We start from the raw sequence: 25039 nt of genomic DNA, 5'->3' as shown, positions 1-25039 counted from the left end.
ATACAAAGTAGATTGAGAGACTTCCTGCAGCTTTCAGTCGACAATAGTTTCCTAGATGGCAGATCCAGGCTCAAAAACAGGATGGGTGAAATAAATCTTAACATGTCACAGGAACTTCTTCCTTTACCGCTCAGACTACATACAATAGCAGGTCTTTGGAACTGGTGTTGGTGAAGGAAACAGAATTTCCCTACACTGCAGATGTGATTGCAGACAGGCAAACAACTTGAAATGACAACGAAAAACAACGATTGAAGAAAATAGCATGAAGCTTTTAATTGTAAAATGTATGTTTGTATGTATACAGACAATTAATCAAGGTTGAGACATCTGATTACTGTCTTTACTTTTATTTATCAGACTTTATTGTTGTTGACAGTGCAGGTTTTAGAACGAGGTAATAAAATAAAATAAATAATTTAAATGGCATTGACGCATTAGCTGTATTTCATTGTTGTTCGATGTGTGTAGACAAAAATCAAAGATTTTTCTTTTATTAATCAGACATACCCAAAGCCCCCAGGAGACGCGTCATTGAGACAGAGGTACGTGACCCTGGAGGATCCCGCCCACTCAATACTGATTGGCTGAATCTTATCAGCTCGTCATTCTATTGGATCATCGTGTTGTCGATCACTTCTCCCAGCTCTGAATGCAGCACTGGCAAGGAGGCATGAAAACTGATAAAGATAAGCGGGATATATCGCTGGTGGATGTGCGGAAGACGACCGGGGACGCAGTCTGTTATGGTAGGAACTAAACTCATCAAATACATTGCAATTTCTGAAAAGATCGAGAAGCGCTAAACTTTGAAAAAGTGCAACAAACCCTCGAAACCGACAAATATATAATAGATATAAAGGGAAGAGGATCCGCAAATTCAATGAAGTATAAATCCCGTTTTTATGCATTTTATAAAGTTGATGTAATTCAACCTGTTTATAAAAAAACCTTTAAATTCTCTTGGATCTTTTTTTTTTTTTTATTAGTATTGTTTTTATTAACTCGTCCGTGTCATCTGTTTTATCAGAGATAGATTCGATGTTTCGATTAGTGGTCTACAGAGACTTGTAAATATCCAATCCAGGTGTTTTTCTGATATATACAGTTTTGTCCGAACGTGTTACCAAAAAAACAACATTTTCTCTGCAGTTTCGATCCCTCGTGGAAATATTTTACGCCAGAAGCTTGATTGTCCTCGCGTGCAGCTGCCGGTGTGTAGGTGTGATAATTGGATGGCAATCTCGCGATGATGAAACCAATTAACGAGGCTGCAATGAATGTTCTTTGTCCACTGAGGGAGTTCCCACACGGAGGCACAGCAAGCATTGATTTATTCACCAGAGAAGGGCAGAGACAGATTATATAAATTGACCAAAATCTTAAAATCACCTCAATATATTTTCCAAGCTTTTGGTCCCTTGCTGCCATGTGCTGTGGCTGAATAATTCATAACAATGGTGACAGACTGAAACCCTTTAAGTTATGGAAAATTTATACACCCATTATTGTGTATTAATATGCATGAGATGGGCTGACCAGCCCATGATGCACATACTTTGTCAGCGCCTTTCTTAGATATATGTGGAGTGGGTCAAAGGTTTCTGACTTGAAAGATCACTGCAGTCATCTCTATAATTAAAATAAACCTTTTTAATGTAAAAGTAAATGTGAAGAACTCAGATTGCAATCAGTCTTGAGCTTTTTAACATGTGGCGAGAGGCCTCTGAGTGTATATCTTTAACGTTGATTGGTTTTAGCTGAATTCAGCTCCCAGCATTCACTTCCTTGTCATGCAGCTGGTCAGTCTGTTTCCTGGGGGTTTTTTTGGTGCTCATGTAAGCATTTTTCTCCCCACAAACTTCTCTTTCAGCTGCAAGAAATGGAAAAGCGTCACTTCCTGTGTGTGAGAGCAAGAAAGATGTGTCTTGTTCCCATTCAAGAAATAATTAGAAATAAAACTGTGGCAAAACCAGATTAAAATCAGTTTTGGATGTGCCAGTCAAGCAACAAAATGAAGTGTGTTAAAGTGCAAATGTAGTTAAGGACTGAATTAGTCACACATCATTACTTCACCAAAACAACTTCCCTTTTACAATCAAATTATACGCTGCAAATAAACCCATTGCCTCAGGAATATTCATATAATTTTTCAGCAGTTTGTGCTTTTATGTGTGCACTTGCTAAACATGTGCTTGTTTCATCACGACAGGTAGAGTTGCGGCTTGATCAACAGCACGTAGGTAAAGTGGTTTGCATTGGTGCCTCACAGCCAGAATATCCCCAGTTTGATTGCAAGCCTTTCTGTGCTGTTTGTGTGATCTCTGGGTGTGTGCGTGTCTGCATGGGTTTTGCATAGGCACTGCTACCTTCCAAAAACATGGATTTTAGGTTAATTTGGAGTTCACTTACATTGCCCATTTTTCAGTTGGGATCAACTGGGTGAATAAAGCAATATAGAGGCTGAATGCCCACTGATACCGTGAAGCGCTCATTGAAGTTCTGTTGCAGGACACTCGGTGGCGCCATCACACTATTTGAATTATTATTGTGGGATTAGTTTGCTGCATTTTATTAAATAATAAACTTAAATCTCAAACTGTAGAAAATATAATACAGATTTCAAGTGAATTCATTATGATGGAGGAAAAAATGCAGAAAAACATACTCGCAAATCCAAACATACTAATTATTGATTCAGAAAAGTCTCTGTGAGTTTAGTTGGCAGCTTTTAAAGATTGATTTGGATGAATACAAAGCTACCTTGTGCTGTATTTCTAATGGCTTTTAGGTTTAATACATCATCAAAACTGAGAATTTTATAAGATAAATGAATCATGTTATATTGTAATATTTAAGTGATTAGACAGATTTTCACTTTTTTTTGTGAGTTTGTGTTTTATCAGTTGTATAATGACATTTATCTGTAATGCCTCTGATGGCACCTTATCACCATGGCAGAAAAGTAATGCCTGACTTCAAACGACCTTTTATTATTTCCATGGATACACGATGACATGTAAAAAGTCCCTCCAAGTCTCTGTCTGAGATAATTACAAGCAAGTTTACTTTCACTTTTCATTCTACACTCATGAGGGCAATTACTGAAGGAAAAAGGGAGCAAAAGATATTTCCCAGGGTCCATTTCAGTTCTAAAAAGATGTGTTGGATTGAAACCAAAACAGGTTGGCACATGTTATAGTGATACACTTTACGTTTGCCATTGTGTGTGTGTGTGTGTGTGTGTGTGTGTGTGTGTGTGTGTGTGTGTGTGTGTGTGTGTGTGTGTGTGTGTGTGTGTGTGTGTGTGTGTGTGTGTGTGTGTGTGTGTGTGTGTGCAAGCACACGCACACGTGTGCTTGCACATGCCCATGCCCTTAGTTGGGTCTATCCTGTCACATGCTTTACAAGAAACAACAGCAGGTCAAGAAGCGGATTTACTTTCCATCATAAAACGCTTGTTTTCATAGATCCACGCCCTGATCACCTGGATGTTGAGCAACACCAACAATAGTCTATGAAGTCATAACCCAGTATAACCAGTAACCTATAAACTGTAATGGTGTTCTGTTTCAGCCTCATATAAATCTTATGTCAACCTCATTGTAGATTGTCTGGGGTGCAAAGGAAAAGAAACTTAAGCTTTGAAAGAAAGAGTCGATTTTCACTACTTATTGCTTTGATTCAGCAGATATGTTAAGGTAGTTGTGTTTGTTTAACGCCTGCTGCTGGCCTACATCTGGTAGTTTATTAACTAAAAGCTGAGGTTGTGGAGACCACTCTTATCCTGCCGAGAAGGCAACCATATCCCCCTTCCTTCAATTATCAGGATCATCAAAGCTTTGAACAGAAGGTCACACAGTCACAGTATTGTTTTGATGTATATTTATTTATTTACAAAAAACAATGTCTGAAAAAGTCTCATAGTCATATAAAAATAAATAACCAACAAAGTCTTCAGTAAGCTATTCCAGCTGCATGTACAGAGCTACCCATAAACAATATATTGACCATTTAATAAGGGTTCAAATCTTAACTTGTTAACATTTACGAAAAGCCTCCAGGGCTTTGTTGTGAAACATTACATTAGTCATATGACCACAAAGAATAAAGCCCCCTGTTGCTGCCCCACAGACACTTTGATCAAAAGGTCAGGCTGCAGTTTGAAACCGTCTGATTTCCTAACAGTGCCACTTTTATAGAAAAAGTGAAAAGTGGTAGCGTGCCACTGGTGACCTGAAGACACAGTGAGACCACAGTAGCGGCAAGTATCAGCCTGCACGCAATTCCCTCTGCGCAGTAGCTGCTCCTCATTCATGAGCGGGCTTGACTACTGAGAGTTTGAGGGTGACTGTTTTCTGTTTTGGTGGTGTCTCCTCTGCCGGGGCCGCTGGCGCTGATTGCCTCTCCTCCTCCTCTTCAGACACAGATTCGCATTACGGCCCAACTTGTGAACTCTGAGAACAAGGGGAACAAAGCACAGCACACAGTTTAGACAAGAGGGTTCGGATCGGGATGCATGAGCTTCAATCAGTTTGACGTCTAAATGAATGAATATGAAAGAATTGCTGACGGTACATAATTATTACACATTTGGATGTTATGTACAAAGTGACAATCCAAAAGCAGTGAAGTCAACTGGAAGGTTGAAGAAAGTGCTTCACTGGGTGCTTTGTTAGGACAAGAACTGACATGGTAACAAATAGGATACTGTTGGCCATGATTCGCAGGAAATGTGTCGACACGTGAGTGTCTATAGCCATTTAAACCCTTTATACTCTAAGTATTGTTAGGGTGAGAAAAAAAAACATTTCTGGTGTCATGACCAAAATGAGGGTGTCATATTTTACCTATATTGAAGTCTTATGAGTTTGACAAGGGGAGTTACGAAGCCATTAGTCTTTGTTTGTTTTTGAAAGCATGATTTCTATGCAAAGATATTTTATATTAAGCGTTTCTGACTAAAGTTCTCACTTGTTCCAGCAGCGAATCAACCGTTTCCCCAACTGTGCCTCCGGATTCAGACACACGGGCTGATTGTTTGTCTTCAGTGTCACTCTGAAAAACACGTCAAACCACAAATTTAGTCAAACATATTTAGTGTGTGCGTGTGCATGTGCGCGTGCGTGTGTCTGCTACATCTTGTACTCACATAACTGTCACATTGTGACAATTGGGGCTTTTGGGGTAGACCATGAGCTCTTTCAGTTGCCCTCTCACTCCTCGTTGTGTTTGCATACACAAACATCTCGCCGGCACAAACGTGCTGTCTGCCTCTCTCACTGCGCAGACAAAGTAACAGGATTACAGGTCAATTCAGTACAGTGCGACACGAGCAGAGATTTAGTGAGTGCAGGTAAACATGCCTCCTGACAAACACAACCTCGCTCGCTTTGACTATTTATGTCGGCATCGGATGAATCCACAGCGTCTTACCTGTGATCAGCACACAGCAGAGGCTCAAGAAGGCGAACTGATAGACTGACGTAGGATGAAGCTTCATGCTGGAGACGAGCCGAGCGCTGACACTGAGCCTCGGAGCCACATGTTGCTGTTTTATACTCCCGCTCCTCCCCCGCACTCTCACTAAGCTGGGCTTTCCAAACCAGGAAATTCCCCATGGTACCTTCCCTCTAAAAAAAATCTTAAGACACAGGATTCAGGATGCAAAGATCAGGGACAGCATTCCTCTGGGTTTGTTGGGAGAAGTGGACATCCAGAAGAACTCAGTGATGTCAGTTTGCCACAGTAGCAGGAGTATAACCCTTACATGAGATAGAGACATCTCCTTCCGGGCTTTGTTGAGCTTCGTCACAACATGACACTTTAATCAGTCTGTTGGCTCTGTCTCAACAGCCCATGTGATTTCTCTTCATTCCATATCAGCTCTTCATTATTAACATCTGATAATGATAGCGCATTACACCAGCGTCTTCATCACGCAGTATAATAAATGTTTTACAGTATATTATCAGCACATAGTTTTTCATGCACAATTCAAATTATTTGTCCATAAATAGTATTACTATTTAGATTGATGCAGTCACCAGGAATGTCTTAATAAAGATAATGAGACATTTTTTATTTTTTACATTTTTTTTAATTTTCAACATGATTTTCTGTCACACAGGACTCTGGTCAAAATGTCTGAGCACCGGACCCACGTGAAGCTCAGTGAGGGGAAGCTCATACCAAAGTACGTTCTTCCAGTTCTCTCACTGCACTCTAATTACATACAATGAGGTGAAATGACACTGGTGATTACATGCATTGCATTTCCCTGCAATGCCTGAGACTTGTTAACACTAATCCAGCCTTTGTGTTTGTTTGTTCGTATTCAGGTCTGACATCCTGTCACTGCTCAGGACCTACAATTGTTACCACGAAGGGAAAAACTTCCAGCTCAGGACCCGTGAGGTGAGAAAGCTTGAGTCACAAACAAGAGAGACAATTGATGAAAGCAATAAAAAAGATAAACAGAGGTGTTATTGTTGATGTGATTGACTGACTGCAGAATATACAACACGGTGAAAAAACTCCCACAAGACTGGAACCAGTTGCTGGAAACCAGCAGTTTGATCTTGCAGAGATAATGAGGAGAAAATACTTGAAAATAGACAGGCTTGTCGTTTGGAGCGCAAACCTGACATTCCTGGGCTCTTGTCCAGGATTGGCAAAGAGCTGGCACACCACAAAAAGCCCCCAGATCCCTCAAAATGAAAATGGAAGAAAGGAGTGTCTCAAGTTTCTGTCGTCGGATTCTTGCTTAGTAAATGCTTTTTAGTTGGAGACGTTGTGCGTAGTGCCTTTTTTTTTTTCTTTCCTTAAGTGTTTGGCTATTTGTTTGATAATCATTCTATGGGGTTTATGGTTTGGAGTTCCCCTTTGTGTTAACCAGCAGGTTTCTGGGTGTGTGTGTGTGTGTGTGTGTGTGTGTGTGTGTGTGTGTGTGTGTGTGTGTGTGTGTGTGTGTGTGTGTGTGTGCGTGCGTGCGTGCGTGCGTGCGTGCGTGCGTGCGTGCGTGTGCAGGCAGGCCAGGGTGGTCAAGATCAGTCCCCCCTCTTCGACTCACTGTGGAAAACCCCTTGCGGCTACATGCCTAATATGGTTATATGACATACAGCATATAGAGCGAGGGCATCTCAATATTGAAGTTGTGCTACCCAAAAATACTAAAAAGTGAGTTTAAATGTCTAATCATATTGTCTCAATCATTCTTGATTTCATGGGAAATGGCTCGCCACAAATGAGTGTCTGACGTTACTGTGACTTTGTGAAGCCTTGTTGTGGGATTGTAACTGTGTGTCATCGTCCAACATTGGCTGAAAAATGAACTTTTAAATGACAAGAATTTAATGGGAATCAGGTCAAACTTTCTGCTCAAAGAGAAATATGTACTTCTCAAAGGTGATTGTTGATTCAACAAAAAAATTACTGAAATATAGATTACAACAGCAGAAAAGAATAGTTTCTACATGATGTGTGTGATGTTATTTCTCAGGCTGGCCACAATTCCAGTTGGGGACAAAATGTGGAAACACTCAGAGCTACTTATTTATCTCTCTTTTTTTTCCCCCATGATGCCTCCTCACTGAATAAAGTTAACTTTACACACTGCTTGTAGAACTTATCATGAACAATACTGTCTGTTTGGCTGCCCCCTTTTACAGGATGCAGAGTCATCGCAGCCTGAACTGTTTTCCAAGGTCAACATCAAGAATTAATCAAAAGCACCACAACATCAATAACAATACATTTACCTCGCTGGTGATGTAAGTGTGAGTGTTTGGTCTGTAAGCTTTTGATAATGGTGCTTACAGTAACAGACTACACATATCTGTTCAGTCTGTTTCTAATTAAGACTAATAAATTCTAATAAGCTACTGTATTTACTGGTGTAAAACACGTTATCGCGCGAACATTAAATGGGCATTTACTGTGCTAGCTCTCATGGCATTGTACAAAAAGTTTCTGTGTATGCAACCTCAGCAATGTCTGCTCAGGCAGTAATTGCAAAATTGCAGCAAAATGTATTTTTACTGCAGCTGCAATAGAAACACAGAAGAAATTTGAATTGGGATAAATGTACATCCAGTGGTTGCAAGAGAAAGAAAGAAAAAGTTCTTCTTGTTCCACTTGACATTGTGCAATGAGAAAAACTCTGTAAAACAATAGGCAAAGGCATGTAATGCGTGCAACTTGTACTATTACTGTAACAAGATGACAGCTTCAGCTGTGATCTACAGTTTGCATCTCGAACACTATTAAATACCCTGTGTATTGTAGAGTTTATTTGACATCCTTACTATACATATTGAATTTCACTCGAAATGAAAAAGCTATTTAGAAATAGGAAATTGTGTTTTATTCTTACTTTGAAACACTTGTTCTCGGCATGCCATGTAGTAGACTGACAGAGAAGTTGCAAAGCTGTGATGATCTGAGAAGTAGTAAGCTTATCTACACAACAATGTTGAATAAAAAAACACACAGAAGTACCTTGAGGAGCCAAAGCAACAACTTTTGAGATGGATGGGACCATGTAAGCCTTTTATTTGTACTGAGAAAATGATCAAATGTGGATGGAACTGTCTCATTCCCATTCAGGGTTTTGTTTTTTCTTTCTTTTTATTGGACTGTAGATCTTTCACATAATTTCAGGGGCATCTCTGGTTTGGATGATTTCATGGCCTCATTAGTAACTCATGTACTGGGCAGCTGGCGCTGGTCTTGACTTCTGGTCAATGCTCGGTTTTGGGTGAAGTTGTTTTGACTGAAATGTGAATCATCCTACAAGAAGGCCATTGCAGTCAAAAGTCTGACCTTAAAAACATTAATGACACTGCTCTTTAATGTCGATGTATTATTTGTGTTTGGTGTACCACAAGAGACAAGTCAAAGATTAGGGTCATCTCCTTTTGTGATAGATTTTTTTCTTGATGCAAAGCTTTGAAATGAGTCCTACTAAACCTTGTGCAGCGATGGAAGAGGAGATTAAGGACTGACTGACTGACTACAAATATATTTCCAAAGGTTTATGTTGAGGGTGAAACAATGTGCTGATAATTAATCTGCATTCTATTCATGACTAAACCATTATAAGAAAACTTTTCTTGACACAGTAGTTTACACAATGAATCTGACCACAGTGTCCAGCTGCACTTCATCTGAAGAACAACAATGCTGTGGCTCCAGAGCCACATCTCTGGGTTCAGGGTGAGAGGAGGGTTGCATCAGGGATCAGTCTGAGCCTCCTCTTGCTTACAATGGTGATGGATAGGATAGCAATGAGGTCAGGCAGGCAGGAGGCCCCACAGACCGCGATGTCTACAGATTACATTATAATCTTTGTTGAGAGAACAGAGCAGAAAATAGCCTTGAGTGGTGGTGGTCTGCCCTGGAGACACAAGCCAAGACGCATGAAAGTGAAAACAGCACGAGTAGAAGGCGTGAAGGTGGATGAGTTGAGTTACCTGGGATGAACCATATAGAGTAACTGACGGTGCACAAAACGGGTGGAGAAAATACAGGCAGGATGGAGCCGAGCATGATTCTGGGACAAAATAACAACACCCGACCCCCGATACTAACAGCGAAAAGACAACAAAGAGGGACCAAAATCAGTCAGCAATACATTCATTCAGTTGCAATATGGCTTTCGGCCAACAACTGAACTCTCTTAATCTGAATTAATAAGCTATAATGTATGTCTGTGAATAACAATACAGAGCCTGTATTGTGTCACAATTCCCTGCCAGAGGAATTATCATTTAATTTAATGTACATCCAAACTGTTTCAATCTTGAAAAATAAGATTTAATGCCTATTTGCGGAAGGCTTTTGTGTGTTGTTTTAGGTTTAGGTCACGATCACACTTCATGCAGCATCAGGTGATGAGCATTAGTCATTCTGTAGGTGGACTGTCAGGTGGTTTACAGGAGAGGTTCAGGCCTATCCAATCAAATTACCAGAACCTCTGAAGAGAAAACATGTACCCACATGTCTGCACATGAGGAGTATTAACTGTATTACATGTGGGCTATCCTGTTTATCATTTCCTCTGTCACTGTTTAGATCTCTGAGCCAGTGACTCATGGGTTGCATTGTGTCATGAAACTGTCACATTTCTTTTCTTGGTCATTTTTATCCCTCATCACTACGTTTTGGGTTTTTTTCCCCCCCTGCATTTATTGTCAAAAGTTTCAAATCTGATGTGTTGTTCACACTCAATGTTGTTACAACAAAGAAGCCGCTGAAGCCTCCAGTGAAGGTGTGTGGCGATATAATATATTTGCGCGTGCCGCCCTCTGGCGGTTCACTTTCAAACACATTTTTTTTAAAACGTCTCTACTGCAGCTTTCACTCTCACCGCTAGGTGGAGGTGTGGCGCTGAGATGATTTTCTGCTCAACGGGTAGGTTTGGCGCAGTTGTGGGAAAAGCAGCAACATGTTTTTATGCAAGTAGACGCGCACAAAAAACTGCAAAAATCAGCTAAATTTACAAACATGAAAGATGCTTCAAATGAAAATGAATGCATAATTATTCCCTGGGTTGTAATACCTTTCTTGATACAATTACTACTGAGTAACCTTGATTAACTAAAGGTTTGAACAGTAGAAATATATAGAAATTATATTTAGTTCAATGGTTTTTACTGTGCTAAAGTTTCAGGTACTTTGCAGGTCCTTCCTCCTACAGTCGAGTAGTCTGTTTGTTTAATTAGTGGCTATTTGGTGAATATGTGACTGGGAGATCGTGAGTTTCTCTGTTTTATTCCTGTGATGTTTGTGTTTAGGCTATATCTCAACTTTTCATCAGCTCTTGTCAGACCACAGTCTACATAAAGGAGGATTAAAATATGGTTAAATGGACAATATGCGGTTGAAGAAGCTGTTTAAATGCAGTGAAATTGTACTTGAGATCACCACTTGAGTAAAAGTGTTGCACTGGCCTGTAAACACACCCCGTATCAGACTCTTTCATTCACAGACTCCATCCTCTTATCATATCAGCTCTGCCTGAAGACTAAACTAAAATAAGCAGATTTTATATAAATCTATTCAGACACCAAATCCCTTTTTTAGAATGTTATCAATGTGTTTCTTGTCAGCAACAAAGAGTACCTTTTGTACAAATAGTCACACTTATTATCCATATATAAATAATAATGTTACACTGAAAAATCCGAGCAGATTTATTTAAAATGTAAAGAAAATGTAATCATTTTAGACATTAGCAGAACAATCATGTATTTTATTATGCTCTGCATTGTGCAGGTCTGGATGTTGGTGCAGTGGTTATCACACTTGCTTTACAGAGAGACAGACTTTTTGTTTGAGTTCGGTTTGGCCTTGGGGAAGATTCTGTGTGGAGTTTGAACGTTTGCTCAGTGTGTATGAGGATTTTCTGTGGGTATGTTGTCAGAGTTCACAAACACAGTTTATATTATTTTTATATATCATAATAATAATAATTATTATTATTATTATAACATATATATTTTTGAAACTAATTCAGTTAATTATTTTCCAGAAACATAACATGACGTCATGTTTAATTGTTTTGTAAAATACCGTTTGAAAAGAAAAAAGGCAGCTTCACATTTCTTCAGAATAATTTAACGTTTTATTATATACCATAACTGTGTCATCATTACAAAAAAATCAACAATGTAAACATGTATAGTTGGGTCCGTAGTTCATGGAATTAAATAGATCTCCAGGCTTGTTTCAGTCTGTCTTTTCTCGGCAGACACAAACAGTGCGATTCCTCCTGAGGTTCCTCCAACCTTGTTTAGATTACTCCACCAAAGTACCTGCAGGGCTTCCCACACCACCGTTTCATCCTTCAAGTCCTTATCTGTCCGAACAGCCAGTCCACGGGGTCTTTACCCCTGCAGTCTCGTTCTCTGGTCATCCTGAGAGTAAAATCCTCGGTCTGGTTGAGACTGAAAGGTCTTGGAGTCCTTAGTGCGCGGGGAGACCCGCGAGGAGCTGAGTTTGAGGCAGAGAGCTTCATCTGAGCTTTTGAAAACTGCCGAAGCCTGGGGGGCCGTTGGAGTCTGACGGGGCCGTAGCTCGGAGCCTCAGCGGGGCGAGCAAGAGCCTGAATGCTGCTCATATAGTCCTCCGGAGACTGAGAGCCCTGGGCGGGCTGGGTTGATGAGGGATGAACGGGCAAGTCCTCCAGCGTCTCCGTGATGGTTGGTAAGAGAGGCAGGGGGAGCAACAAACGCCTGCGTTTCATTCTGACGGAGAGAGAGAGAGAGAGAGAGAGAAAAAGACGTTAGACTTTGATGCCTGTTTACAACAGATCTAGAAAAACATTTCATTACTTGACTTTTTCCATTCTTCACTGTTCTGTTGAAACCTTCTGTGATTGCCAGTTAAAGTAAACTATTCAAGACACAATGTTAAAATTGGTATCTAACAACCTATTTTATGTTTCGTAAGGACTGTAGTATGTAATGTTGCTGCACTATTTCTTAGAATAAAGTTATGTCGATGAAGAATCCAAACCTCATGCCTTCAGTAATATTATGGTTTCCTAATTTTAGATAAGAGCAAGAAGAATCAGGCTTACCTTTGATTCTTGATTTTGTTTGAGAGTTGGATGTGCAGAGGAAAGCTGAGTGATGTCGAGCTTGTGCTGTTAAGTCTGAGTGGACGAGGGCTTCTGTCCAGGCTTTATAGAGGCGGGCTGCAGCCAAACGATTAGCCTCCACTTCTAAAAATAGTCTGGCGGTGATCTCTGTGTGTGTGTGTGTACATGTGAGGGTGTGTTCATGCCTGCTCAGGAAACTGAGGAGTGGCGGGTTAACAAGGTTCAGCACTGCAGCTGCTATGAATGTTTATGTTGCAGAAACAATGAAACCTTGTGACCATCTATAACCCACCTCCTTTCTTTTTTTCCATCCTTTAACCAAAATGTAAAAAATAAAATATATATATATGCCAAAATAATTACTGAAAGAAAGCGAATGTGTCGCAAACTTTTTTTTTTTAATCTAGGAGAGCTTTGATGTTGTACATTCAAAGAAGTTGCCAATAAAACATGTTGTGGTTCCCACTTACGGTATATTGTTGTGTGTAGTAAAAAGACTATGGCTTATTCAGCAATATGCTCCACCATTGTGTCTTTAGATGCCCCATGTTTCTGAATTCTTCAGTTTTTAACTTCACATGTGAACAATTGCAAATAGTTTTCTTTAAATAAATTAGAAATGGAGCATTAGTCAGACAAAATGATGAAAGAGAGGCGATTATAAGTCATTGTTTTCAAATCAAACTCTAATTCCAGCTGTTTATAATGGCAACCTAAAAAGCTCACAATCCACATTATTCCTCTGAAGCTATAATATATTGAAATTAGTTAAAGACTTCCATAGTATTACCATATATGTTTTTGGTGTGTGTTTTCTTTATGCGTGTTTTCTTTGACATGTTTACGTGTTTTCTTTTACATAATTATTTTCAAACATCTCCGCACAAACCAGTGAATGTCTACAGTCTGGTTAACCACAAACTTTAACTGACAGAGTATCAGCTGATCTGACTGCGGAGACTCAGTTTACTCCTTTTTATTTTGCTGTGTCGCATCTGTTTTGCTTTGCTTTGGCCTTGAAAATGTGAGAGAAATTGATTCATGGCTTTTTTTTCCATCAGCATCATCTGATTAAATGTCTGCATTGTTGAAAATAGTATTGGATTTGTTATAGTGATGATATAACAAGCGGTTTCACACACGTCAAAGACCTTATCTGATCATAGTATGACATTTTGCAATTAAAATTACTACGGTCACGGTTGTGTTATAACACATGAAAATAAGTACTGAAACCTTTGATGGTGACCTCAAATTAACCAACTGACCGAGGTCTTTTTTTTATCATTATCGTACTGAGATCAGTTTGAAAACATTTGTTTGTTTTTTCATGCTTTCAAAGAATTCCCAAACAAAAGCGTTTTCTTCAAGATTTTGTGTAGTTTTCGGGAAACGAAAGTGCCCTCCCCCTGCGTGTACGTGACATGCAGCAGTTGTGTGTCTATTCTCATTTCTGCCGCATCCTCGGACGTGACTTCACCCTGGTATTGTGGAACAAGGGGAGGAGCAAAACTGACACAGTTTTTCCAAGATGACAGGGTTCACCCTCCAGCTGTGAGCCACTTGTTCCTGCACGTACACCTGATATTGAACCAGAGGGGCTGCCGGCCAGCAGGATTTCCTCTCTGGCCACGATGGCTGAAAAATGGTTGTTTTTTTTTTTCCATCCGTGTGTGTGTGTGTGTGTGTGTAGGAAGACGAAGAGCTCATTCTTGAAGGGCTACTGAACATCTATTGGGGTCTACGGCGGCCAATAAGGCTTCAGATGTACGATGACAATGAACGGTTTCGTCTCAACCGGTGTGTTTGCCTTGTACACAACATCCCCATCATGCTCAGTTTCAAGAACGAAATACAAGTTTCAAGCTCCCTGTACACCGTGACGTAATTATAAAGAATCATTATTATAGTACGAATAGTGTGATTTAAAAATATTCAGTAGAAAAGAATAAACTAAGATAACCAGTCCAATATCAGAATTTGTTGCTACTCATGTCATATATTACTTTGTATAGAAGAAGCAATTAAATTAGTAATTCATTTTGGGTTTAAAATACATTTTAAATCAAGTTGTTTGGTAAAAGAAAACAAATACACTACTTTCAAAGTAAAGATTTTGTAACTAAGATAAATATTTCGCCTTTAAATTTAGCAACGTGTATCACATATCAAGCTTCTCGCTCAGTTTTCAACCATAAATAAAAGGGAGGGTAATCTTTGAACATGAAGTTTAGCTGTTGCCTCCATCCAGAGTTTTAAACCACATCCCACACATTAATTCAGAAAACATTATTTCAATCTTCAGTTAATATAATATATAAACAGTGCTGAAAATGTTAACAAACTTTTCTGCTACTTTCCTACAGAAATGATAGTTCCAGTCTAGCCAAACACTTCTTGGGAGAGTCTAATAATAATCCTCCGAGCAGGGATGGTGGACCAGCAGGTGAGTATGAACACGTGCAGTCGAATAAACACACCTGAAGGATTACTGCAGATTAGTAAAGATTACAATTGACCTTAGAGGGATTACAGCTCTGTAAACAATTCAGCACTTCCACTGGAAAGCTTGCCTCACATGTTGAGAACTATGATAAGATGCCAACCGGATCAGATCAGGAGCAATATTAATAGTTGGACTACTTAGTGGTGCTTTTAGCAAAATTTTTAATAGGGTCTGTCAGTTTTTGATATCAGGCATTTCCTGACCACAAAAATTATTAAATGACTCCGCAAATGAATGTTTTCTTTGTCCGTTTTTTCACCATAGGACATTGATTTTCTTTTTTGGGGGGAATTGGAATGAATTTTTATGGAAAAGATAATGAACTGCTTTTTGTTCTGGGAAAGCCAACATTTAATTGGAGTAAATCATTTTATGACTTTCTACATAAACAAGTTGTAGAAGATATTTATTGTTTATGCCCAATCACATTTATTAAAAAAAAATTTTTTACAAAAACAAAAACAGAACGTTTTTTTTTTTTTTACAACAAAATTTTATTTTGTTAGTTAAAAATCAAAAACATTTTCTGTTTAAAAATGTATCATCAGAAATTTAAAAAATAAATGAGTCTGAGTCTGAGTCTGGTTTCTACAAAGGTTTCTCCCTGTTGGGGGGAGTTTTTCCTTTCCACAGTCGCAAACACACCTGCTTGCTCATGTGGATATGTTGGGCTTTTCTATTTTCTCTATAAAAGCAAATTGGAATGACTGTAATGCATTTAAAAATGTCTTCTTTTTTTTTTTATTTAAAAAAAGAAGACATTTTTTTAAAAATAATTTTTATAGGATTTTTATTTTTGAAAAAAAAAAGTTTGTTGAGAAAATCAATAAAATATTTCATGTTGTTTTCTTTATCATGAAAATACAATAAACTCCTGTAGTAAGGACAGGCGCGTTTTATTGTTTGTTTGTTTATTTACTCCCGAGGCGGTGACGCGGGCGGTCAGGAAGAAGAGGACTCCCCTCAGCTGCTGAGAACGAGGAGCGACGCTTCGTTCATGCGGGTTCAGAGGAGGTCAAACACACACACTGCGAGAGACCTGCAGAGACTTCGCACACACCGGTTCTCAATCAACGGTCACTTCTACAACCACAAGGTACACTAAACAAAGCACACTTCCGCCAGTGTTATCTCTGAGGCATCTCCAGGTGCAGAGGGGCAGTGGTTTCCTGCGCGGGTGTGTCTGTACTTTCGCTGTGCTTTTACAATCGCCTGCTGTGAGCTGATTTCATTAGCGTGTGTTCGGGTACACCAAGTCCCGGCACCAGTTTCTCCTGGAATTAGTCCAGCTGCAGATGGAGGGATTTCCTGACTAAACTGTCCAAAGTGCCCAAGTCCGGGAAAGGTCCCTCCAGGGGTACTCTGTGTTCTCTCCTAAGACCTTTTTTTTTTTCTTCAAATCTGCTCGTGATTTATCTCTCCTGCAGACATCTGTGTTTACTCCAGCCTACGGTTCCGTCACGAATGTTCGAGTAAACAGTTTGATGACGACTTCACAAGTCCTTAACCTGCTGCTACATAAGTTTAGGGTGAGCAACACTGTTAGTGGTTTTCCTATAAGAGGTGTACCAGAAGAAAAAAATAAAGACTTCAGAATAATTTGTGCTTGTGTCTTCTTTCAAGGTGGAGAATAAATCTGAAGAGTTCATCCTTTATATGGTGCACGAGTCTGGTGGTAAGTTTTATCTTCTATAGTGATATTATCTTGAGCAATACTGGCCTGCTTAGTGGTGTAATAATAATTCCTGTGCCTCTATAAACATTTTCTTGAATCCAAAAGCATGGGTTTCAGGTTAATAGGCAGCCCAAAATTTCCCATAAGAGTAAATGTGAACGTGTGTGATTGTGTGGCTCACTGTGTTCGCCCTGTGATCGATGAGTTATTCATTTCTCTGCAGAGAGGACCCGACTGAGGGACGGCGAATACCCTCTGGTGATGCGTGTGCTTTATGGACCCTGTGAGAAAATATCCAAAATCTTCCTCACAGAGGCTGACCTGGGAGAGGAGGTCACATATGATGTGAGTCCATTCCCCGTGTCAACACGCTTTCCCTGGTCTCATATCTCGTTCACAATGAGTTGCCAATTTACATTTTGGTTTTGTAGTCCTCAGCACAATCACAGTGTTACAATGGGATAGATAGTTCAGCTAAATTTAGCAGGCTGAGAAAAGAGATCCTGTTTATGGACTGATATAACAATAGGCCATGATTACTACAGGTTGCTGCTGTGACTGCACTGAGCATATAAATAAAACTAATGGGAAGATGATTGGTATTACTCTGAAGGGTTGTTGTTTTTTTTCTTTCTATTGAACAAACTTCTAAAATTATATCTAACAAGATCAGGATGAAATGAGCATTTCAGTAGTTTTAACAGAGCAAGAGAAATACCGGAAAGCTGTTGGATGCCTGTGTAATGTTAGGTATCTTTATGTCATAGAAAAGGAGTCATTCAGCTCACTCATCTTGATATGTTTCATTTCTTGTCTTTGCTGTAGGTTGCCCAGTACATAAAGTTTGAGACCCCTGTTTTAGACAGTTTTGTAGAAAAGCTTAAAGAGGAAGAGGAACGAGAAATATCCAAACTGACCAGAAAGTAAGTCATGAGTCTGTCTGCTCTGCAAATAGGACTGTAAAATCACCTGTGATTGATGGGATTTTAATATGTGAAGCTAATATGAGTGTCTCTTTACAAGTATTTATAATAATGTGACTCATTTGACTGAGATTTCAGCACCATTACTGAGACTATGGATTTGTGTGTCCACTTCTATTATTCATGTTGTTGGAATCAAAAGGGTTTTCTCACAGTGAATACTATATTACAATATACTACATTGAGAATCTTTAGTGTCTTTTGGTTCACTTATAACTATTGTAATGACAATTATTACTAACTCTGGGTGAAGATGTACATGTTTTTTTCTTAATTGAACTATTTAACAATGTAGAAAACAACTAGATGATCCTGAAATGTGCAGTTTTATGTGTCTGTTGCGTGTATATGACAAAGAAAAATCAGTGTTTCTCCATTTCTGCAGGTACAGTGCTCTGCGGTCTATGATTCTACATCAGCTTGAAGGCAAAGCTCACACCAGTGACAGAGTATGAGTGTTGCTGTGTGTGTGTGTGTGTGTGTGTGTGTGTGCGTGCGTGCGTGCGTGCGTGCGTGCGTGCGTGCGTGCGTGCGTGCGTGCGTGCGTGCGTGCGTGTGTGTGTGTGTAAGGGGAAGGGAAGGGAAGAGAGCAGTGGGGTTGGGTGGGTGAAATGTGAATGACTGTTGATTTACGGTGGGAACATTTCCAAACACTGGTGAATGTAGGGATAAAGCTGAAACGTTGCCTCTGCTCTTAAAACTACATATCTTGCTTTGTATGATCTGTTTTTTGGATATTTTTTACTATCAACTATATACATTTATATACAGTTTTGACACTGAATTTCAATATGTACACATTTTGTATGATAATTCTTACTGCTTATACGAGTATTGATACAGAATTATTTTGTCTTTTCTGACTTTGAACTTTCAATGTAATAAATCTTGTGTTGCCCTTGTGAATGCTTTGGAAGCTTTACTGAAACCAAACATAATGCCCTGCTCAGGTTTCCCAGAAACAAAGAAGCAGTCTTTATTATTTCCTGTACTTCCATGGATTGAACACATTTTAGCATTGTTCTCAACAATCCTCTTTGCCAGCTTGTTCCCATGAGTCGATTCTCTGTTTCTGTGTGTGTGTGTGTGTGTGTGTGTGTGTGTGTGTGTGTGTGTGTGTGTGTGTGTGTGTGTGTGTGTGTGTGTGTGTGTGTGTGTGTGTGTGTGTGTGTGTGTGTGTGTGTGGGTGGGTGCATGCATGCGTGTGTGCATGCGTGCGTGTGTGTGTGAACTTATCAACATTACACAATGGGGTTGTCCTGAGAAATGAGGGCAGTTCCTTTTTCCCACAGTTTCACAAATGGCAAGACTGTAATATTTGCCCACCCAACCTTGACCTTACACACCAACATCTTTTTTTACACAGTGACTACTGGCAGCTATTTATTGTGATCAGTCTTACGGTTGATGAAAACTGCAAAGCGGTAACAGCTGTATTTTCACTCCTTTCTACTGATATTTACTACAGAAGTTGAAGAAGGGAAACTTGTAGCACAAATCACATCTTCTCAGTAGGAATGAATGTGTTATTTCTGTCTGAACATAATTGTAAAAAAAATTATTGGAAAGTGTCTTCATGGTTGTTGTTTTGTTTTTTTTTAGAAGATTAACAGTGGCTGTTACCAAATAGCCATATGACATGTTTACGGAGGATGATTATGATGTAGCTTTCCTCTTAGAGGCATGCTCACAAAGAGCATGGCCAGTGTAAAAACATTCTTTCTTTCTTTTTTAAATAATTCTTCAAAGACAGAATGTGCATCACCAAGTCCAAAATACCACAGTTAAAAAATTAGTGTGTCAATAAATGTGTCCATTGTACGCTGGGCTCATGAAATCTGTAATCGGTGCCGAGCAAGAATCAGCATGTATGATTATAAACATCTACACGGTATGCTAAGCATGAAGGCATGTGCAATTGAGTTCTTAATGGTAAAAAGTATGCTGAGTTTAAGTTTTTATAGAACCGTATGTCTTCACTGAGCAGGAATGTGTGTGTCATTAGGTCCCCAACAGATATGAGGGAAAGAAATTATGTTTTACCAAACCCATTAAATGTTATGTTACAGGTGTTCACATGGTATGGTAAGTGAGAATGAGTGTGTCATACGAAATTTGAAAATACATATATTAGCTGTGTTCTCAAGTAACTCAGCAGAAGGGAGAATGTGTACAATTATGTTTCTGATTCATCTTCAATCACACCCTGTCATTGTTTCAATCTTTTCTTATGTTTACAATGTATTCGTCCAGTTATAGTGGAGGTTTCCTGAGATTTGTTATCACCTCTGTCTTAAGAGTATAAATTAGTTCCTGCAAAGTCTTTTAAAAAAAACTTAAGAGGTGGAATTCAGCCCCCACCTGACATTTTATAGAGGTCCACTAGGAGTCACAAGAGAGAAGAATGATCATATAAATTCTTGTGCTTTTTTTGGCCTGCACTTCTATCAAACTTAAAATCATGGCTGTTTGTGTTATGTTACTGAAATGACAAAAATAACAATGAAATAACTTCAATTCGAAGAACCCAAAGCTGATTTTGAACATCCACGGTGTTTCGGATAAACTGGCTTCCCTGTTAAGTGGTGACTTTAGCGTCCCTTGGTCGTAATAGCAGGTGTTTAAAACCCGACAGAAATCCATTTGTGTCTTGGTGAACGCTATTTAATCTCTATTATAATAAACGTCGTACCTTTTATGAGTTTTATCTGCCACTACTATGAGCAGCAACGACGGACGCGTCAAAAAGCGTCGGTACCATATTTAACAGAGAAACCATTTAATCCGAAACACCGGAAGTTGCGTATATATATGCGCCGCAGAAGCAGAAAGGGGAGAGTTGAACTGGAAACCAGACCAGCAGGAATGTCTCGGTCTGTGAACTCAAACATAGTTGTTATAGGGTGTGGGATATCAGGCGTAGCGGCGGCACACCGGCTCGTGAAATCCGGATTCAACCATGTCCGAATACTTGAAGCGACTGAAAGAAGCGGAGGGCGAATCAAAACCGGCAGACTGGGTGAGCAGAAACACTTCAACAAACTGCAGCTGTCAAAACTTCAGTCTGTGATTCTCGAAATCTCCCAAACGTACTTAATTACAGGATTTATTTACTTGTTTATGCATACTACGTTAATTGATTTTTGGGAGCTTATTGCCATATTAAATGTTTGCTTTACTTTACCGAGAGTGGCAGCAAGTTATGATCAAGTTGAAGTCCAACATGTAATAACTGCAGGGTGAAAGTCCTCCAATGTACTATCTTTATGTAAGCCAAGCGGTCTGCCAGCGACAGTGTCATCCAAGGACAAAGTACATTAATTATTGCAGAGCAAGTGAAATCATGTGAGGAAGAGAAACACAAGATTAAAAGTTGCCCCCCCCCCCCCCCCCCCCCCCCCCCTCCTCCTTTCTGCTGCTGCACATCACTCCGCAGGTGACAATGTAATTGAGATCGGAGCAAACTGGATCCATGGACCGTCTGAGGAGAACCCCGTGTTTTGTCTGGCCCGTCAATACAACCTTCTGGATCCAGAGGCCCTCACCCCAGAGAACCAGGCTGTGGACATCGGAGGACACCCCCCCTGGGTCTCTAATGTCTTCAGTAGCTCAGGTTGAACACTTGCTTCAATGATTGCAGGAATCTCACCTGGGTTTGGATAGCCTTGATGGTGTTGGCGTGTAAGGGGTGAATGACATAACTCCAGTACTGTAATAAAATCCGTGTAGACACAAGGGGAAATAGTACAGAGAGTTTTCCAGAATCTAAACTTGGTCTTCTTTGTGGAAAGCAAGTTGACATAATGTTCTAATCGGTGTGTGTCATATATATAATGTGTTCAGGTCGGAGGTTAAATATTGAGGACGTCTATCCTGCTCAGGAGATGTTTTTCGAGCTGCTGAGTGAAATTTCTGAATTTCCGAGTAAACTTGGAGAACCACAAGCCAGTGTGGGAGATTTTATACGGGCAGAGGTACGTATCTTTCTTTGCCTGTGTGAAAACACAACATCTGGGATCAGCTGTCAGTCCTCTTGACTCGTATCCTATCTGTTTGGGTTTGATGTTTGTTGTCTGATCTAGGTGCAGCAACGAGCAGCCGAGAAATGGAGCGATAGTGATGCGACCAGTAGACGTCTGCGTTTGTGCGTGATCAGCAACCTGCTGAAGGTGGAGTGCTGTGTGAATGGGTCTTCCACTATGGATGACGTGGGCCTGGGGGCCTTTGGACTGTACAAGACTCTACCAGGACTGGACTGTACATTCCCAGGGTTTGTACCTCAACACTACATACATATAGTTTTCATCAATGCATAGAAAGATAAAGAACTGCAATTTTGTAATGTGTGATCATTTGGTTTGATACTTACTTTGCATAATTTTATTATGCCAGCTTTCATCCAACTGATTTAATAGTTTAGTTCACTTTTAAAGTGTTGATGGCCTTCATCGGGTTTTTTTTTCTTCTTTCTTTTCTCTGTTGTGCAGTGGCTATGAAGGTCTCGTTGAAAATTTGATGTCGGAGCTTCCAGGTGGATTGGTGAGCTACAATAAGCCTGTGTGCTGTGTCCATTGGAACGACACGGAGAAGAGCGAAAGCTCTGTGTTGATCGAGTGTAATGACGGAGAAAAGATTGCCGCTGATCATGTCGTCATCACAGTTCCTCTTGGTAAGATCCGAAGGGGGCATGGTTCTCACAGCCTGTGGATAAAATCTGTGTTTGAGGTGGTTTGTTTTGTATTCTAATACATGGTATCTTTTTCCAGCGGGGGGGGGGACAGGTGGTGGGTGGGGTCATTGGAGATTGATGTGGCCTTCTTCTGAAGTCACCCTCTGTAAATGTCTTTAAGGAGAGGTAGTCGGGACACAATTATTTTCCCAGCCGCCCTCACAACTCGCTGCAGGATCCTCCTGTCCTCTGCAGTGAAGCGGGTGAACCACACCATGCTGCAGTATGTCAGGAGGCTCACGATGGTGCTGCTGTAAAAGTTCAACAAGGGGTTGGTGGGAGGTGAGCCGGCTTTAACTGCCCGAGGAAGTAACGTCTCTGTTGTGCTTTCCCCACCTGGTGGGAGATGTTGTTGGTCCAGGTGAGGTCAGCAGAGATGTGTACACCGAGGAACTTGAAGCTCTCGCGTCCTCTGTTGACCAGTTGGCTTGACAAGCAAACTGGTGCTCGTCCACTGTCTGAATCGTTGACTTTCCTCAAGTTGATCCGGCACAGGGTGGTCCTCACTTGGTACTCTTGCAGCTGGATGGGGGCGTCAGCCTCTGGTGATGTAGACTGAGAGACGCTCCCAAGTCGCTGGTCAAAGCGGGAGAAGAACCAGTTCAATGAGTCTGAATGCATGTTGTCGGTGAAAGTTTTGAACTTGGTGTTGCCTTTGTAGCCTGTGAGGATCTTTATCCCCTTGTTGTTGTTCTCCTGGATGCACTGTTAGTGTTTGCACTTGTTAATGCCACTCTAAGTAATACATGATTCATCTCAATATGACTTAATACCTGACAATATCTAACTTATTGTGTTTTGTCAGGATACCTAAAGAAGCACCATTCAACCCTGTTCCAGCCTCCACTACCTTTACACAAGATGCACACCATCCAGAGAATGGGCTTTGGAACAAACAATAAAATCTTTGTGGAGTTCGATTCACCCTGGTGGGATCCAGATTGTGAGGTCATCTATTTTGTGTGGGACGACGAGGTGAGACGTGTTCAGTGCATAAAGGCTTCCACACTAGATCCATTAACATGAAGCATTTTAACACATCTCTTTCTGTGAATCAGGATGCTTTGGTTGACCAAGTGCCGGATCTCCATCGTTCCTGGATAAAGAAGCTGTTTGGCTTCACGGTTGTCAAACCTACTGAAAGGTCAGCAACCATATTAAACGCATAGAGCTAAATTGAGTAAGATCTCAAATGGAGAGTGTTAAGTTGTGTCGTCGCACACACAGATTGCACTTTCACTTCGTGTGAATTTCATAGCTGATGATGACCAACATGTTTATGTTGTTGGCAACTGATGGTGATGGTCTCGATGATTGTTTAATTTTCAGGTTTGGCCATCTTCTTTGTGGCTGGATTGCTGGACGTGAGTCGGAGTACATGGAGACTTTATCAGAACAGGAGGTCACACAGGCCATGACGCAGCTTGTTCGTAGTTTTACAGGTGAATTAAATCTAATGTGAAACATCAAACTTCTTCGGTAGCAGACATGTCAGGCTTCCGACATCAACCAAGGGTCCTGTACTACCTGTGATAAACATATCCAGGATATCGCTCTGTTTCCTGGGTTGATTTATCCAGACATCCTGATACCCGTTACTACGAAGCAGGTTATCAACTCGCGAGTTCAGCCTGCAAATTACTGAAGAAGCAGTTATTCTCTGAGAATATGAAGACGTAAAACGCATCCACCTGAGTGATCACACTCAGCACTTGTTCACTAACCCTGTGTGTTCAGGAAACCCTGCCATCACCCCAAAGAGAATCTTGCGTTCCCAGTGGTTTCATGACCCCTGGACATGTGGATCCTATAGTTTCCTTGGAAAAGGCTGTTCGGACCAGGACCTGGACAACATGAGGGAGCCCCTTCCACCAAAGGCATCACAGTCACAAGTAAATACATATGTCACCAGCCCTCTGCATACACCCCAAAATCGCACAATTAAAGGTTTTAACTCTTTATTCTACCATTAATCCACTGTGTGGCCTCCCCCAGCCCCTACAGGTGTTGTTTGCTGGAGAGGCGACTCATCACTGTTACTTCTCCACCGTCCACGGAGCTCTCCTCAGTGGGTGGAGAGAAGCCGACAGACTCATCTCTCACTACACCTCCATTAGTCCGTCCAAGCTTCAGTCAAAGTCAAAGCTCTAAAAACACAGACTGGTTTCAGCCAGTGCTGTGTGATGGGCAGGTGACTACTCGCTGTAATATCTGTGTTTATCTGGAGGATTGAGTTGAATGTACTGTTTATATCAATGAACCACTTAATATTTTGAAAACACTCACCATTGACATTGATATTGCCCAAGCACAATATAGCAATTAACAATGCATAAGATTAATTTATTCACATGCAGTTTTCAAATTTCTCTTCTGTCAATCTGAATGTTGTTCATTATTGTAATTAACTGTCAATAAATAATTTTTTCTATTTTTCTTTAAGTTTTGTTTTTTGTTCATTTGTGTGTTTCGTTTGTTAAACATTAAAGCATGACTGTAGTAATTGTGTTATGTTACTGAAAAGACAAAACGGCACTGGAAT

The 25039-nt window shown here is 40.3% G+C and overlaps 3 protein-coding genes across 3 annotated transcripts; 2 read left to right on the top strand and 1 right to left on the bottom strand.

Moving 5' to 3' along the window:
• Positions 1–700: 700 nt before the first annotated feature.
• rassf4a (Ras association domain family member 4a) lies at positions 701–18332 on the top strand. Its single transcript, XM_080508055.1, has 11 exons — positions 701–749; positions 6131–6196; positions 6342–6417; positions 14298–14404; positions 14971–15050; positions 16037–16206; positions 16538–16639; positions 16734–16785; positions 17009–17130; positions 17611–17708; positions 18154–18332. Exons 2-11 carry the CDS (start codon positions 6144–6146, stop codon positions 18221–18223), a joined length of 930 nt encoding a protein of 309 aa, XP_080364181.1. The 5' UTR covers positions 701–749; positions 6131–6143; the 3' UTR covers positions 18224–18332.
• Positions 3880–5517, bottom strand: LOC308138608 (C-X-C motif chemokine 10-like). Its single transcript, XM_080507800.1, has 4 exons — positions 5437–5517; positions 5153–5282; positions 4975–5058; positions 3880–4457 (listed from the first exon to the last, which is right to left on the bottom strand). Exons 1-4 carry the CDS (start codon positions 5501–5503, stop codon positions 4331–4333), a joined length of 408 nt encoding a protein of 135 aa, XP_080363926.1. The 5' UTR covers positions 5504–5517; the 3' UTR covers positions 3880–4330.
• A 2301-nt stretch (positions 18333–20633) lies between the features above and the next one.
• Positions 20634–24870, top strand: paox (polyamine oxidase; the record flags this gene model as incomplete). The annotated part of the gene is made up of 10 exons (XM_080507569.1): positions 20634–20787; positions 21205–21381; positions 21612–21742; positions 21851–22038; positions 22256–22437; positions 23303–23472; positions 23556–23641; positions 23827–23939; positions 24235–24389; positions 24493–24870. 10 exons carry the CDS (start codon positions 20634–20636, stop codon positions 24646–24648), a joined length of 1512 nt encoding a protein of 503 aa, XP_080363695.1. The 3' UTR covers positions 24649–24870.
• Between the last annotated feature and the right edge of the window lie 169 nt (positions 24871–25039).

The sequence above is a fragment of the Blennius ocellaris genome (assembly GCF_963422515.1).
Source record: "Blennius ocellaris genome assembly, chromosome: 13".
In the NCBI taxonomy this organism is placed as follows: Eukaryota; Metazoa; Chordata; class Actinopteri; order Blenniiformes; family Blenniidae; genus Blennius; species Blennius ocellaris.
The sequence above is the reverse complement of the archived record's forward strand: the minus strand, read 5'-3'. Positions and strand labels throughout refer to the sequence as shown.